The sequence below is a fragment of the Protopterus annectens genome, chromosome 2.part0 (assembly GCF_019279795.1).
Source record: "Protopterus annectens isolate FY-2018-M chromosome 2.part0, PAN1.0, whole genome shotgun sequence".
NCBI lineage: Eukaryota > Metazoa > Chordata > Ceratodontiformes > Protopteridae > Protopterus > Protopterus annectens.
In genome coordinates, this window is record NC_056728.1 from 321,824,057 (window position 1) to 321,840,486 (window position 16,430).

Below are 16,430 nucleotides of genomic sequence, written 5' to 3' on the forward strand. Positions count from 1 at the left end.
CTCATCACATGCACATCTTTATTTCAAACCTACTGATGGGGCACAAGGTTGAGATACAGTTGCTTGACGAAATAATCTCATTGCACATCTCCGCCTTCCCAAATCAGCTATACGATCCTGATCTTCATAGAGCATAGCTGTCCTCTACTATGCATACATCCGGGACACAATGATATATAGACAGTAGGCAGGTGAAGACAGAGAAAAATCCAACTGTGGACCAGAGGTTAAAGCAAGTGCAAATCTCAGAGCTTTAATCCTCTGCACCAGCCATCATTCTGTCTGTTTTATATCCTCTAGGGGTCTGGGAATGGTAGGGGTGAGCTCATTCAGTGACAAGCGCATACACCCCTTATGTCTTTCTACCCCAGTAGTCATTATGAATATTGCTTGCTGATCACCTTAAGTCCTGACATGAAAAGGTTTTGCCATATATGCACAAAGTTCCAGTGCTGGCTTTCTAGATTACCTTAATGCCAGGATAATAAGGTTCTGTAGTCCCTATTCTACAGTGCCTGCGTGGGAACGGTGGATCCCCAGTGTGTACATGGTCTGACCCCTTTTGTGTTCTCTGGGCTAGCAGCTATGAGTGTCTTTTGGGGTAGTCTCTATCTACTTACAGTGCTATCCTGTTTGGACAAGGGATGAAGTGATTCGGCAATGAAGGCTTTTCATAGATTGATAGACTTGAGTGTATCTGTGTGCATGTGTATGATATGAGATCACTTGTCTTTTAGGGAGACTTAGATGGCTGCTGTATGCATGGTGTATACCCTGTGCTCATGAACAAATTGATTGTTTTTCATTTTTCCCTGTAGGTTCCTCTGTGCAAGCATTAATAGATTGTGTTCTTTTTCTACTGCATTTTATTATATTTGTATTTTACTTGCTTTCATTCTTTTGGACATACATGGCAACCTTCTGAGTCCCTGCATAAAGCAATAAGTGGTTTATGGAACAGATATAATGAGGGGTAACTAAAATATATCTTTTTAGGAGGACAAGGCACAGGACATTGCCAAGAGCACTGTACTACAATGGGAATGACCACCAAAAGAAAATACTCATGGAGATAGAGAAGTTCCTGCTGTCTGGTGGGGGGTAGGCTCTTATAATCATGCAGTGACCTGGACATGGGAGCCGACTTAGCAAAGAACACTTAGGTATCTGTAAGGCATACACCATGTTAGAACTACTCAGGACAAATCTATAAGGTATAAAGCACTGTGTGTGTGTGTGTGTGTGTGTGTGTGTGTGTGTGTGTGTGTGTGTGTGTGTGTGTGTGTGTGTATGTGTGTGTGTGTGTGTGTGTGTGTGTGTGTGTGTGTGTGTTTCTGTGGGGGTACTGATTCATGAAGGACCTTTCCTACTTGTCTGTCTTATCATGTATGTCAGGGCTGCAATCTATGCATCAAGGTATCCATGCCTCCTTATGCTATACACATGTGGAGTTGTTTATATCTATGCATGGAATGAGGGAGGTGGGCGTGTGTCTATGTGCTTGCAATGGTATCCTGTGTTTGTGCATTCATTGGCTGTGGTGGTGGAGGGTTCATCACAAGGGGACAGCACATGCCTGATGGCATCAGGCCTTCTGTGTCTGTGAATTATGCCAACAAGTACATGGCACAATCCAATAACACAGAGGCACTGATTACTGATCTGGGCACTACAATTGGAATAAACTAGATGATTAAACTTCCTGAAAATAAATTTCTACAGGGAATAGTACAGAACAGAATCTCTCCGAACCATACTAGTAATATAGACACTATTGGCATCATGATCTCATGTTTAGCAATCTTAAAATGAGATTATATGACTTGCGTCCTGGTGACTTAGTAGTAGAGTGTAACAAAGGTAAAGTGAGCATGAAGAAGAGGCAGCTGAAATTGCTAAGTGAGTGACAGACAAGGCTGAACAAGTTTCACAACATTTGAGTAGTACACAAATATACAGAATGGGGCAGACAGGGAAAATTAGTTACAGAGCATTGGGATGCAGAAAAAGAAATAGGAACAAACTGGGGTAGGAATCTTACCCACCTCCACCTCACATGTAGTAATACTGCCTCCTTTTTTTGAACAAATTCTTGGGCCTGCTCATGCATTTCTGGTCCTACTGTTAAGATTTGCTCTGCTGGAACATTTCCTTGCTGCAATAGCTGTTTAATGGAAAGTGTTATACACATTCTCTGACATGGTCTTGGGGCTGCAGATGAAGAATCACTATTCATGACTCCAAAGCATATTCAACGTTGGCTACAATTCACATCAGTAGTACTATTACATGCAGCCTACTCCTTGCTTACATAGTATTTGTGCATATTGCCCTGTGCAACCTACTTATGTATGGCTACTAATCAGATAACCTTGTGGGAAGTCCCTGTGCACAAACCAGCAGTATAGCTCTGACATGTGCCATACATGTGAATCATGAAAGCTCACAGGGTGTTGCAATATATATATATATATTTATATATATATATATATATATATATATATATATATATATATATATATATATATATATATATATATATATATATATATATATATATATATATATATATATATATATATTTATATATATATATATATGTACATAATTTCTCTGGGTGTTATACAACACCTGACAGCTGAGGGAGAAGTAGCCCTTCCTAATGATGTATCCCATTGGCTCTACTTCTACTCACCGAAATAACAGTTCTTCGAATCTGAAACAGCTGAATCTACTTCACCGAGCTTCCATTCTATCAAAAGCATGGACTACTGAACTTCGTTCCTTGGGAAAGGAACCACTTAGCCACCAGGGTGAACTTTGCCCTTTTTCCCAGTGTAGTGCAATCTCATTGGTATATGTTGTTAGGGGCGGTGTGGGGGGACAAGCCCCCCCCACTCGGGTGGGTTTAATTTTTTCCATTCAGTTTTTTTCGCTAGTGGCCAAGTGGTTTGTTTCCCAGGGAAAGGAATTCGGTAGTCTGTGCTTTCGCTTGAATGGAAGTTTGCTGAAGTGGAGTTGGCTGTTTGGAATTCAAACAAGTGTAATTTCGGTGAATAAAAGTAGACACATCCCATTAACTGTGAACCAGGGTGAACCATAATGGTAATGTGTCTCCAATCTATGGCTCCCAGGACATCAGGGAAATGGTCTGTGCAATAAAACATCTGCATAGTTGCAGTTCTCTTCTTTGAAGTCCTAATGAGCCAAATATGCTTCTTTTCATACTTCAGCATGTTACTGAGGAAACAGCGCAGGATACATGAGGCTGACACTTGTGTTATGCTTAACATACCCCCTGTTGCCTGCTGAAAGGTCATTGTACCTGAGATGGTTAATGATACACATACATTTGAGTCCACTGGGACAAGCATTCCCTGGATCCCTCTTGAGTCCATTTGTGGGTGGCACAGTTTGACTAGGTCTGGTACAGTGGCCCTCTGTACTTGGTATCAGTCCACCATCTGCTGGTCGATTAGGTGCTGCTACGTATGAAGCTAATGGTGCCTTCTGTGTGGCAACATATGGCTGCGACATGTAACATCATAAACAATGATTCTCATGCTGCCCACAATATACTTTGCTTGGCCCTAGTTTTATTACTCCTGTAATATCAATGTTGTACATCAACAATCTTTAGTGTCCAGAAACATTCTGCCCCATGGCTTAGTGTGCCTGCTTTATCCTTTTCTGAATATGGCATATCTGTATTATCCAGCTCCCCAATTTACATGTAATGCCTCATGTCCGTCTCATTATCTAGGCATTTATATATATCTGTGCTGCAAACAGCGCACTTTTCACACTGCATCGCCACATTATCTGTGTCTTTGAGTGTTTAACAACTTACATGCTGTCACTCTCTGCACTACTGCCTGCTACACATAACACTAAAGCTAAACATCTATGAATTCCAGCCATTATGCAGTCCTGTGCAGTGCTACACATGTAAATATGTCAGAAACAACAGAGAATAGCACCCAGCAGTATAAAAGTGCTCTCATCAAACTAAACAAATAACTCAGAGGACAAATAAAGTCTACCAATGCCAGAATTGAGGTGAATTTGGCCTTCCAAGACAAGGACAACTACAAGGAATTCTGTAGCTACTGTATGTCTGCAAACTCAAAGGCAATACACCATTGTGTGCAGAGCTCATTGTAAATGGAGCCACCTATGCTGAGACAGAAGATATAGCAAACCTACTGGCCAACAAATTCAGCTCCAACTTTACCCCTCTCTCCCCCTCAACCTTCCATCAGGAAATACCATCACATTTACCCCCCCCCCCCCCGCTATCACTAGGGAACAGGTCTTTAATGTCCTCTCTAAGGCCAGCAACACTGCATCAATGGGCCCAGATAACATCCCAAGATGCCACTTAATTATTATGAAACATGACCTATCAGGCCTTTTGGAATTGCTATTTAACTGTAGCCTCCAAACAGACCTCATGAATGGAGAACAGCAACAAACACCCCTCTGTCCATTTAGCAACCCTGGAAACTGCAGACCCCCAAGTCTCACTAGTCTTATATGCTAAGCCATGGAAAGAATTATCATGGAAATGATCAATAAAGACATAATAAACCTCCGGACACTGGACCCAACCCAGTTTGGTTTTATCAAAGGCAGGTCATGCCTACTCAACCTGGTGGACTTCTTTGAAAAGGTCACCAAAGCAACAGATGAGGGCAAAATGGTTCACACTGCCTACTTTGACCTGGCCAAGGGATTTGACACAATATCCCACTTGGGCATTGTTGACAAACTCAAGAGGTCTGGTGCAGACCTGTATTTCACCCTGTGGATAGCCAACTGGCTCACAGACAGGACTCAGAAAGTGGGGAGTCCACCTCTACAAAGAGGCCACTGACAAGTAGAGTCCCTCAGGGATCGGTCCTTGGATTGCTCCTTTTTGACATTTACATCTCTGGAGACAAGGCCAATGTCAGTGGTCTCTTGCTGATTAAATTTGCAAATGACTGTAAAATAGGAGCTGTCAATGAATTCCTCGCCAACACAAATATTCTCCAGGAAGGGTAGACACAGACAAACAACTGGTGTCAGAGCCATAGACTAAAATGAAATGCCAAGAAATGCATAACAGTATCCTTTGGGAAGTCATGCACCCCTGGTAACTATCATATTGACAACACATCCCTCAGAGATGACCCCAGTAGTCAGGGACTTAGGGACACACAGAAATAGTAATCTAGCCTTTGACCATCACACGTCTACAGTGATGAGGAATTCTATGTTGCGCAACTTATAAACAAAGGTATGGCATCTAAGTACAAGAAAGTCATTGTTCCACTGTATTCGGCATTCATCAGACCTATCATTGAGTGCAGTGCCCCCTTTGCTATGTACCTATCCAGCCATATCCAACAGGTTCCGCACTAAAAGAATAGAGGGCATAAGTAAAATGTCCTATGCAGACCATCTCAAAGCTCTATCCTTGTATTCTGTCTCCTACAGGCTGTTGAGGGAGATCTATGCCTGGCATACAGGACATTGTCAGGCCCCACTCTGATGGACCTCCTGCATATCCACAAAACAAATAGCACCAGAATTACCCATTCTAAAGACTTAAACCTTGCTTGTGATATAAACAGAACCTAATTGAGAGACAGGTGCTTATCGCAGAGACAACCCCATCTCTGGAACCAGCTCAATATCCATATGAAGCAGAGTCCCTCCCTAAACCAATTTAAGTGTAACTTGGACAATTGGATGGGGAACAGGAAATTCATCCCTGGATTGGCACCCACGTCTCTAATGGGCACAAGCAACATGTGCAACCTGTAAATGGTTCATCTCCCAGGCCCCTGCTTGTAAATGTTTTATCTCCCAAGCCCCTTCTTACACTTATCAAGGGTGCCAGAACTTGTCAGATATTTGGGATGCATGGCTATGCTTAAAAAGGCCATTGTGGTCATTAGCCTAGTAAACTCCTATGAACCTATGAACTCACATGCATGATGGAATAAGGTCAAATAACTTTAATATTCTATAAATAATTTGTATTTAAGTAATCTGCTGTTGAAACATATCTAGATAGATATGTTAGGATTAGATAGATAGGATTCCTTGTCTCTCCCCCCTTGGCTGACCTGGTGTGACTCATAGTTCAAACTCTACATTTAGCTACACTAGCGAAGTGCAGCTCCTGCAAAATGGTGTCTATGGGATTGCAATTGGCCACCACAGTCTCTAACAACAAAAACTTTTTCTCTCCCAACAATTAAACAGTGTAGGATACAAACATAAAAAACATTTGTTAAGCTCTCTTTTACTGTGTAACAAAGCGAGTCACCATTTTGGTCAGCCATAGGGCTCTTTCTGCTTTATTCTTTGCCTCCTTCCCCTGTAACTAAAGTAAACTGATTCATACATTTGTCTCTCTGACCCTAACTTTTACAGCTATAGCTTTTACCTTTGTGGCTTTCTAACACTCAGACATTCCTGTTTGAAAGTTTTATTAATTAAAGTGCTGAGTGCAGGTTTTAGGCCCAACTTACTTGTGGTGTGGTGTACTGAGTCATTCAAGATTCTCCCTCTAACCACTCCTACTGCTTTCTCTCCCCCACCCCATAACACGTTTATACTGGCTACAGTAGTACAGGCACCATTTTCAAACCTAGGGGCTTAGGATTCCCTGTCTCTCCCCCTTTGGCTGACCTGGCGTGACTCACAGTGTAAGTTTCTTCACTGTATGGATTTTTTACTGTTTTTGTGCGTAACTGCATAACCTATTTCTAGGCTCTGAAACCGCACAAACTGCTCTATTTTGTTACAGAAGATTTTTAAGTAGCTAGTGACTTTACTGAATTCCATCCTAATATTTGTGTTCTAACCTGAACCTGCACCTAGAAAAGTGTATAATCATCAGAGCGACTACTTGCTGCATATGTTTTTAATGTTTAAATTGCTCATACACATTGATAAGTGCATTTACAATCTGAAATCTTGTGCTAGCTATACTGGAATTGCTTTTACTGACTATTTTGCTGTTGTACAATGACGAACGATTGATTAGTTTTTCTGATATATCTTTAAAATCTGGCAAGTGTTTGTTATGTTCTCTACTACTACGTTTTCTTAGCCATAAACACTAGTCCACTCTGAAGTGTGTTATTTTTACCCCCCTAAACCTGTCTGATTGTACTATTGTAAAACAACTGCTTGTTGTTGCCTTAATGCTTACCCTAGAATCTCTGCTTTTCTCTTTTTCTAGTCATACTCTGCATTTAGTTACACTAGCATACTGCAGCTCCTGAAAAATGGTGTCTACAGGATTGCAATTGGTCACCTCAGACTCTAACAACAAAAACTTTTTCTCTCCCAACAATTAAACAGTATAGGTTACAAACATAAAAAAAAAAATGTTAAGCTCTCTTTTACCATGCTGTGAAACAAAGCAAGTCACCATTTTGGTCAGCCATAGGGCTCTTTCTGCTTTATTTTTTGCCTCCTTCCCCTGTAACTAAAGTAAACTGATTCATGCATTTGTCTCTCTGACCATAACTTTTACAGCTATACCTTGTACCTTTGTGGCTTTCTAACACTCACACATTCCTGTTTGAATGTTTTACTTATTTGTCTGACATTTGAACAAGTAACCCTGATAAAAACATCAACATTTTATACTGCTGGTCTGTCTTTCCTGCTAATAAGTAAAATTAAAGTGCTGAGTGCAGTATTTGGACCCTTACAGTCATCTTACTTGTGGTGTGGTTTAGGCCCTTACATTCATTTTACTTGTGGTGTGGTTTAGGCCCTTACATTCAACTTACTTGTGGTGTGGTTTAGGCCCTTTCATTCAACTTACTTGTGGTGTGGTTCTGCTCGCTCCGCTCGGGCTTGCTTCACTCCCTTCCCACCCCCGAATCACACCCACCCCAAGTATCCTCAAATTTATACTTTCATCTCAGTGTCTGATCACTCCCACAGCCCCCTCCCACTACCATAACTTCTGCTCTCACCCTTTCACTCTTCCCACCTTGTCACCAATCTTCCCCTTTTCCCTGCCCACCTTGGGCTGTCTCCTCTGTGGCTTGCCTCTCTCACACTTAACTCTTTCACTCCCTAGCAAACCTACTATCTCCTCACATACTCACTGTTTCCTCCCCTTGATACTGTTCCTTCCCTCACACCGCTTATTTCTAGCCACCACCCTTCACTAATATACTTATTTATATTTTTCTCCTATAACTGTTTCCCCTCCTTTTTCTATCACACAGTGCTATCCTTACTGCAATTTCTCCCACTTCTAATCTCACTAGCCCTAAGCACTTCCTACCACACTGAGCTCCATATCTCCCCCTCTTCCCCCACCTTTCCCTTTCCGAGACCTCTTCCAACATATAACCAAGCCCCACTGACTATTGCACCCTCTCTTTTCTGTCTCTCCCCCTTTCAATGTCTTAAATTTAAACTCATGGCCTACCCCACTCTTACTCCTAAGCCCAAACTCAAGTACCCCATTCCCCTTACTGACTACCCTCACCTTTTCCATCTTGTCTTTGCTCTTCTGGTTTCTGGTGACATCCATCCTAATCCTGGTCCCTCCCCTCTCTCCACTCCCCACCTCCACCTTCATCTGCTGTCCCCCCCAAAAACATCCTCAAATATCTCAAGCCTCAAACATCTCTCTATCTCTGCAATGAACATCCAAAGCCTAAACAACAAAACGTCCAAACTTCACTCATGGTTGGCCTAACACAAACCTCACATTCTGGCCATATCGGAAACCTAGCTAAAACCTCATATCAATTCCTCTGAATTTCTCCCACCTCAATACAATATCTATAGGTCTGACAGGACACCCATAAAGGCGATTGGGTGGCTGTCTTGTACTCTGTCTCACTGACGCTAACTCCTATAGACATTACCCTGCCTAGTTTCTCCCCTGCTGAACTACTGCTCCTAGACTGCCACATCAGTAACTACAGGAAGCTTGCTATTGCCTCTATCTGTATCCCCCCAGGTAAAAAGTCCCTATCCTTGAACATATACTCTCCTGGATAAACACCTCCATCCCCTATGAAACCATCATTCCTGGAGATGTTAATATAGTTTGGAACTCCCTTATTGGTAACTCACCCCAACATTTCATAAACCTGTATGGATTCTCACAACTGATCACTACCCCTACCCACTACAGTAAAAATGCTACTGGCTCCACAATTGACTGGATCTTGACCAACTCTACAAACAACTATTGTAACCCCTCAACCTTCCCTGACTCTATTAGTGACCATTCTCCCATCTCTATTGTAAGGCACTCTCCTCATCTCTCTAAGCCCGATCTCTACAGAGATTGTAGGAAACTGACTAACTTTTCCCCTGAAACCTTTAACTATAGACTCTCTGCCATCCACTGGTCTTTCCTAAAAACTCTCCCATTCAATGACGCTGTTACTAAATTCAACCACATTTTCCTTGATGTCCTAAACTCTCTTGCCCCAACTTGCAAAATCAGAATCAAATCTAATTTTGCACCCTGGCTCTCCAAAGCTACTCATACTTTGAGGCATGAAAGAGATGCTCTGTGGAAAAAATGGCACACCACTAAAACTCCCACCTTTCTCCTAGGTTATAAGCAACTCAGAAATTGTGTAAAAAAACATGATTTTGGATAAACCCCAATAGTTCACTAAATTTAAAAACTTTCACCCAAATAACCCCCCAAAAAATGAAGTGCTATCAACTCCCTGCACCACACAGGTTTTCCTACCATCTCTAACCCTTTCCCCTATCACTCTTCTCCAGAAACTGCAGATTTACTCAACAAAACACTTCATAGACAGCAGCTCTAAACTCCTACCCTCTGGTAAGTCTGCTTATCCCAACTCTTCTGTGTCACCCTCACCTCCCCCTAAACCTCTATGCTCCTCTGTCTCTTAGCCTTTTACCTTGCGACTTGTTTCTGCTAAATACAGCCAATCCCTGCTTCTTAAACTAAAACCATGCTCTCCCACTCCACTGATAAACTCCCCCCTCAGTTTCTGAAAATTGCTGCTGACTCTATTGCATATCCTGTATCTATCTTAATCAACCGCACTTTTCAGGAATCTATCATACCGGAAATATGGAAATCCTTCTATACCACTCCTCTGCACAAAGGTGACAACTCTGTTGAACCCTCTAACTATACACCAATCACTATTCTCTCACCACTCTCTGAGATCATTGAAAAATGTATACATACTCAACTACTGTCCTGTCTCATTCATGAAAATCTCCTCACCCCCCTCGCAACATGGTTTCTGCCCTAAACACAGTACCTCAACTGCCTTACTATCCTTTACTCAAAAGGTTGCAGAAGCTAGGGACAACAACCTCCTCATCTCCTGTCTATTCCTTGATCGCTTTAAAGCATTCGACACTGTGTCTCATCCCATCCTTTTTAACAATCTCTCAGACCTATACCTCTCTCCTTCTACTCTTGGCCGGTTCCAATCCTACCTTACCAGCAGAAAACAAGCTGTTAGATGGCTCACCCTTCCTTGCTGTTCAAACAGGAGTACCCCAAGGCTCCATACTTGGACAACTCCTTTTCAACATTTCTACCAATAACCTACATTCATCCTGCAGTCTCTCATCTGTAAAACAATATGCAGATGACTCTACTCTCTTATGTATCTCGCGTACTATTTCTGAGCTATACACACTAGCACAGAATTCCTTTATCGCTGTTGAAAAATGGCTCAGAAACAATCAACTAATCCTTAACCCAAAGAAAACTCAACTCCTCTTCCTAGTTCAGACACTCTCTCACCTTAAATCCAACATTTCTCTTTCCTCCCTAGATGGCACCACTATCTCCCCTGCCTCACACACCAAACTACTTGGGGTAATAATTGATGACCAACTAAAATTTGACTTGCACATACAACGGGCCATCAAAAAACCCACCAAAAACTTGGACTACTTTATAGGAACAAAAAATTCCTCACTACTGCCACTAAACACACTCTTGCGCAGGCACTTCTCTTATCTAGTCTTCTATATGCTTCCCCTATTCTTACCAATATCCAAACTACCTCAATGCAGAAACTGGAACAAATATACAACAAAATTGCCAGATTTATTCTAAACCAACCACTCTCTTCACATCACTGCCTCTCACTAAACAAACTTCAGTGGCTGGAATTTCCACACCTTCACCTACAATTGCAAATCCACACTACCTTTTCCATACTCAACAACCCCTCTGCCTGTCCTGCTCTCGCCTCCCATGTTACTCTCTACTCTCCCCCAGCCTCTCCGGAGTGCTGATCAGCATCTTGTCTCAGTTTATAAACCCAAAAGGAATATTGGCAAACTACTTTACAAACACTCTGTCTCACTAAATTGGAACAAACTCCCTCTCCATATTACATCCAAACTTTCCTTTCCAGGAGCTAAGATCCCACCTACTAAACTTGAAATTATGCCATTGCCTTGACCACACGTAGTCTTCTTTTCTATTTTTTTTGTTTGTTTTTTTTTGCTTTGATGAAAGTCTAAATCATTTCTGCTAGCATGGTCCCAATTTATTATATATATGGCAAGGGGCAGTCTAAATGGCATGTCGTCCATTTTTTCATTTAGATATCTGGGACAAGTGTTCATCTATTATTTTCAGTAAACCTTTGAGTGACTGGAACAGTCATTTAGTTTGTTCTTATAACTGTCATTGCAGTGGATAATCAGTAAATAAAGACACATGAAGCAAATCATTAATTTATTTTCTATAGCCACCTTATTTAATTCAGGGTCATGTGGAACAGGGCTTATACCCAACTTATCTAATTCAAGGGCATGTGGAACAGGGCCCATCCTGGTAAGCAACGAGGGTAAGGTTAGGCCTAATCCAGATTGGATGCCTCTCCATTACTAGATATACTCAGTCACATTTATTGGCAATTTAAACAAATTAACAGATTATGCAAACTTGTCCAGGAGTATTACTGGAGATCAAAATACTGCAAGGCACACAGTAACGTCTTAATGTTGACTTTCTGCCTAATTCTTCATAAAGCTGCTAAATGGAATCCAGCGTTCTATCCCTAATGAGGCCTACTTTCATCCCTGCTGTATCTTTTCTCTGAATCAAATCCTTATTTTAATAAATGTGGTTGTTTTAATAAATATTGTTACTGATCCATGATTGACTGTTCTTTTGGACAGCCTGTTCTTATGACATACACATACAGAGGTCTGAAAAGGGGTGCATTTCCTACCTAACATTAGTTCTGCACAGGATACGAGTCCTACAATGTATTGAATGAAAAAGAAAATGTTACTTAGTTTCTTTACCCTGCTTCTTATTTTCATTATCCCTCAGTCAAACACGCAAGTCTTCTGCTACCATTAAACCTTCAACATACGCAAAAGTCTCTCCACATACATTCAGCTTTACTACATCGAGTCTGTGTTATGGCTCGGGGGAGATTACTGTTGCTGTCAAGCATGTACTCTAAAACTGTGCCGCAATACCATCAACATAAACAAATGACTCTTCCTTCTAAAGTTTCAGGACTGGAAATGTCGACTTCTGGGTCAGATTTTCTATCAAAATTTAAATCTTATGACATTTGGGTATATGTATTGCAGGCTTCAACTCAGATATCCAATCCATCTGACCTCAGTATGAAAATACATTAGAAGCAACATTTATTAAGACATTTCTACTACTTCTACTATTTACAAATGTGACATTTAAAGAATATTTCTGAAAGGAAGTCTACACTGATTGCTGTTGTACAAATGTTCTATTAAGATAAACAACTGAATAACCTGAATATATGCTTATAAACATACATAACTTTTTAAACCTACCTTTAGGTTTTCCAGTAAAGAAGTTGAAAGTGAATCCTGGGACCATACTGCCACACAATGCTTTATACTCATCTAAAAAACACACATTGATAAATAAACATACATAAGCATATTCATATCACAAAAAGCTAAATGCTAAATATACTTACATGTATTTTATAAATAGAGCAACAAAGATCTCCCACCAAACCTTTACATTATACACTACACCCACAATGCCATAGGCAGATGCCAACAACATACCATGCTGTTGCAGAGATGTGCTGGAGTTCTAATGGGGAAGCTCACTGGGAGTAGGCAGGAAAAGTATATTAGCCTGTCAGTTAGTGTTTCAGACACAGGGTGAGACTTAAGTCACTGAAGGAAATGCAACACAATGCAACACATGGAGCATAGATTACAAGCGAAAGAACATGAATAAGGTAGGGATCAGGTTTTCAAAATGAGCTGATACAAAAAAAACAGGCTGGCATATAAATTAAAATAAAATATACAACACAAAGCTAACAGAATGAGAGTTATGAATAAAGTGGCATTTATTGTCAATAAACCTATATAGTTACTGAGTGCTTTTAATGCTGCTGTGAGACTACATAAGATAAATGCTTATTTTCAACTGTTTTCTGCACATCTGATAAACTAAAACATTATTTGCTATATATCTGTTTAAACTGTGCAACTGTATTTTAGGCTTTACCTCTGTTCTGATCTCTGTCTCCTTTTTGTTTCCCACCCACCCACCTAAGTGTTGTTGTGGTCTTAAAGCTTGGTAGCTTTTGAGTTGCCTGCCTCTACCATAAATTTGATATTGGACACTTCTCCCAGCCCAATTGCATCAGCTCCTTCTACTGAGTACAGTGTGATCAATTGTAAAGGCCCACCCATTTAGCTTCTTAACCTTGAATTATCTTCTGTTTCCTCACTTTCTACTAAACAAAAAAGAAAAATTGTGCCTCTTCCTACTTTATTTTGTTGCTTGTACTTAAGTGTTCAACTATATTAATTCTACCGTATTTATTTCCTCTTGTCAGTAGCCTGAGTAAACTGATGACAGCATTCTACTGAATTGCTTCTTTATTTAAACCGATTTTTACTGCTGTGATTGTGATGTTATGCACTCTGCATTTCTGGTGCTCCTGCATTTTGTAGCATAGGCTGGATTCAGACTTCCTGAATCTAGACTGTTTTGTATCACTTGAGCACTAAAACCAGCGCTTCACTGAGATACTGAAAGATCCGAGGCATTTGTTGTTCCCAACTAATTTTAAGTGCCTGTTTTTGCTCTTCTTGTATTAGTACTTTTGATTGTATTTGCATTCTACTGTCGGTTTGAATTGTTTGAATTGTCTGTACTGTTTTTTTGCCACATTTTACTGTAAACTGTACTAGTTCAGCTGTAGCATTGCCCAGCTCCAGGTTTGCTGTCTTTGGGACTGTTTTGTAACTTCTGAGCATCAAATTCAAGACATCTTTTTTGGAGAGGGCCCTTCTGTGCTCTTGTGTGAAGAGTGATGTCTTGGTCCCACCTAATCAAGGGTGACTGGACTAGAGCTTAGAGAGAGCTTCATTCTTGGCTAATTTGAGTTGAAAGGGTTATTTTATGTTTTATTTAAGCCTTGGATTTGCGCTTATTTGGGTGTAGTGCATCATTACGCACTGTCACAATGAGGCGGTTACTGTTGGTGATTATAGATACAAATGTTTTGCTTGTTAAATTTTCCTTTAGCACTTTGCTTGTGGTCTTCCTGAGGTTTTCTGTGGCCCTGCACTACTGTGGAACACTAAGCCTAGCCTCAAAGGTACCAACACACCTCTCATACACTAGCCATTGCTAAATGCGACCTCCTTTCCTGACCACATAAATAACACTATGTACAGAAAACCTCCCACAGTTTCTCCAGCCAGCTTGGTTGACATGGGCATTCTGCATCACAACTGCCTCATGTTCACTGACTACTCTCTACTCCTAGTCCACACAAACTCAACATGTGAGAGATGCAACTATATTAACAACCTTGAATCCATGGTCTCACACACACCAGTCAGTACATATGACAATGAGCAGAAAAAGTAAAGAAGAGAGGTTGAATAAAGCAAACCCTGGTTTTCTGGAAATGTACAGGTGCATGACAGGGAGACTGATGTAAGCAGGCAGCCCCTTTGAATTACTTTGAATTATAACAACAATGTGGGGGGTATATGTGACATTATTCACCAAAACTGGAAAATCTTGTTAACTGATGATAGAGTGAAGGCATTAATAACTCAGGAACCCACATTTTGTTTCAAATGTAGTAAGAATTTAAAGGATTTGCTTTGTACACACCAACAGGGGGTTAAGAAACCTGTCATGGGGCGACAAGGGACATTCCCCTGTAGACATTGCAAAGCTTGTCAATATATTAGACATAACAACACATTCATCCATCCACTGTTTGGAAAGAGCAATTTATTGAAACAATATGCTGACTGTTTGACTAGTAATATTATATACTTGGCTGACTGTATGCTATTTTGTTCCTTTTATGTCGGTAAAACGAACTGTAGATTGAAAGACAAGGTGTTACAACATATGTCCGCTATACGTACAGCCAATATACATAATGCCCTGTGTCAGCATGTAAAGCAGTACCCTGGGCATGTTCATAGGTTCATAGATTAGTACTAGGCTAACTGCCCTTGCGAGCCATTTTAAACTTAGCCAATTATTGTGGTGTATTCAATGGACTGAGTTGTCTTGCCTTAGCTAATGCTCTTTGGGAGCGGGGAGGTGCATGACGTAAGGGCTGTGAGACAGGAAGGATGTTGATTGTATTGTACGCTGGCTTGTCAATAAAGTTTGGAGTTGGTAGCAACAGCACACAGTTGTCCCGCGTCTTTCTTTCTTAAGTAAAAGAACACGACATGGTGTCAGAAGTGCTGTGTGGCTGTGCCTGGGACTGCTGAACACTTGCTGAAGACCGTACGAGTGGTCTAGTGCCGTGGGGGCGGACATGTCGGACGAAGAAAATGGTCGGCAGCCGCGAGCTAGAATTAACATGGCGGCTAGCGCTCCTAATGCTACGTTTAGCATTCAGCCGCCTGAGCCCTTTGATTTCTCCAAACCTCATGAATGGACACGATGGATACGCCGCTTTGAACGGTTCCGTCAGGCCAGCAATTTATCTTCGAACCCAGAAGGGAACCAGGTGAACACCCTGATATACTGCATGGGCGATGAGGCAGACGATGTCCTGAGAGGCCTCAAACTAACCGATGCAGAGCATCAGGAGTATGGCAAAGTGAAAGACGGCTTCGAAAGATTTTTTATTGTCAAAAAGAACATTGTTTATGAACGTGCACGATTTAACATGAGGAAACAAGAACTGAATGAGACTGTTGATGCTTTTGTTACTGCTTTGCATGCTTTAGCTGAGCACTGCAATTATGGGACGCTGCACGATGAGCTCATAAGAGATAGAATTGTTGTGGGCTTGGCTGACACCAGACTGTCCGAGCGGATGCAGATGGAAAAAGAGTTGGACTTGGAGAGAGCTGTAAACATGGCCAGACAGTCGGAGGAGGTAAAGAAGCAGCAGACGGCTTTGAGGTGCGATAGT

General features: G+C 41.2%; 1 protein-coding gene across 1 annotated transcript in view; it reads right to left on the reverse strand.

Annotated features, from left to right (window-relative positions):
* The window catches only part of FBN2 (fibrillin 2), a 2,449,070-nt gene that overhangs the window by 473,044 nt on the left and 1,959,596 nt on the right, over positions 1-16,430 (reverse strand). The window contains exon 42 of the mRNA XM_044060803.1: positions 12,832-12,903. Coding sequence (XP_043916738.1) covers positions 12,832-12,903 — 72 coding nt within the window. The remainder of the gene's footprint in view (positions 1-12,831; positions 12,904-16,430) is intronic.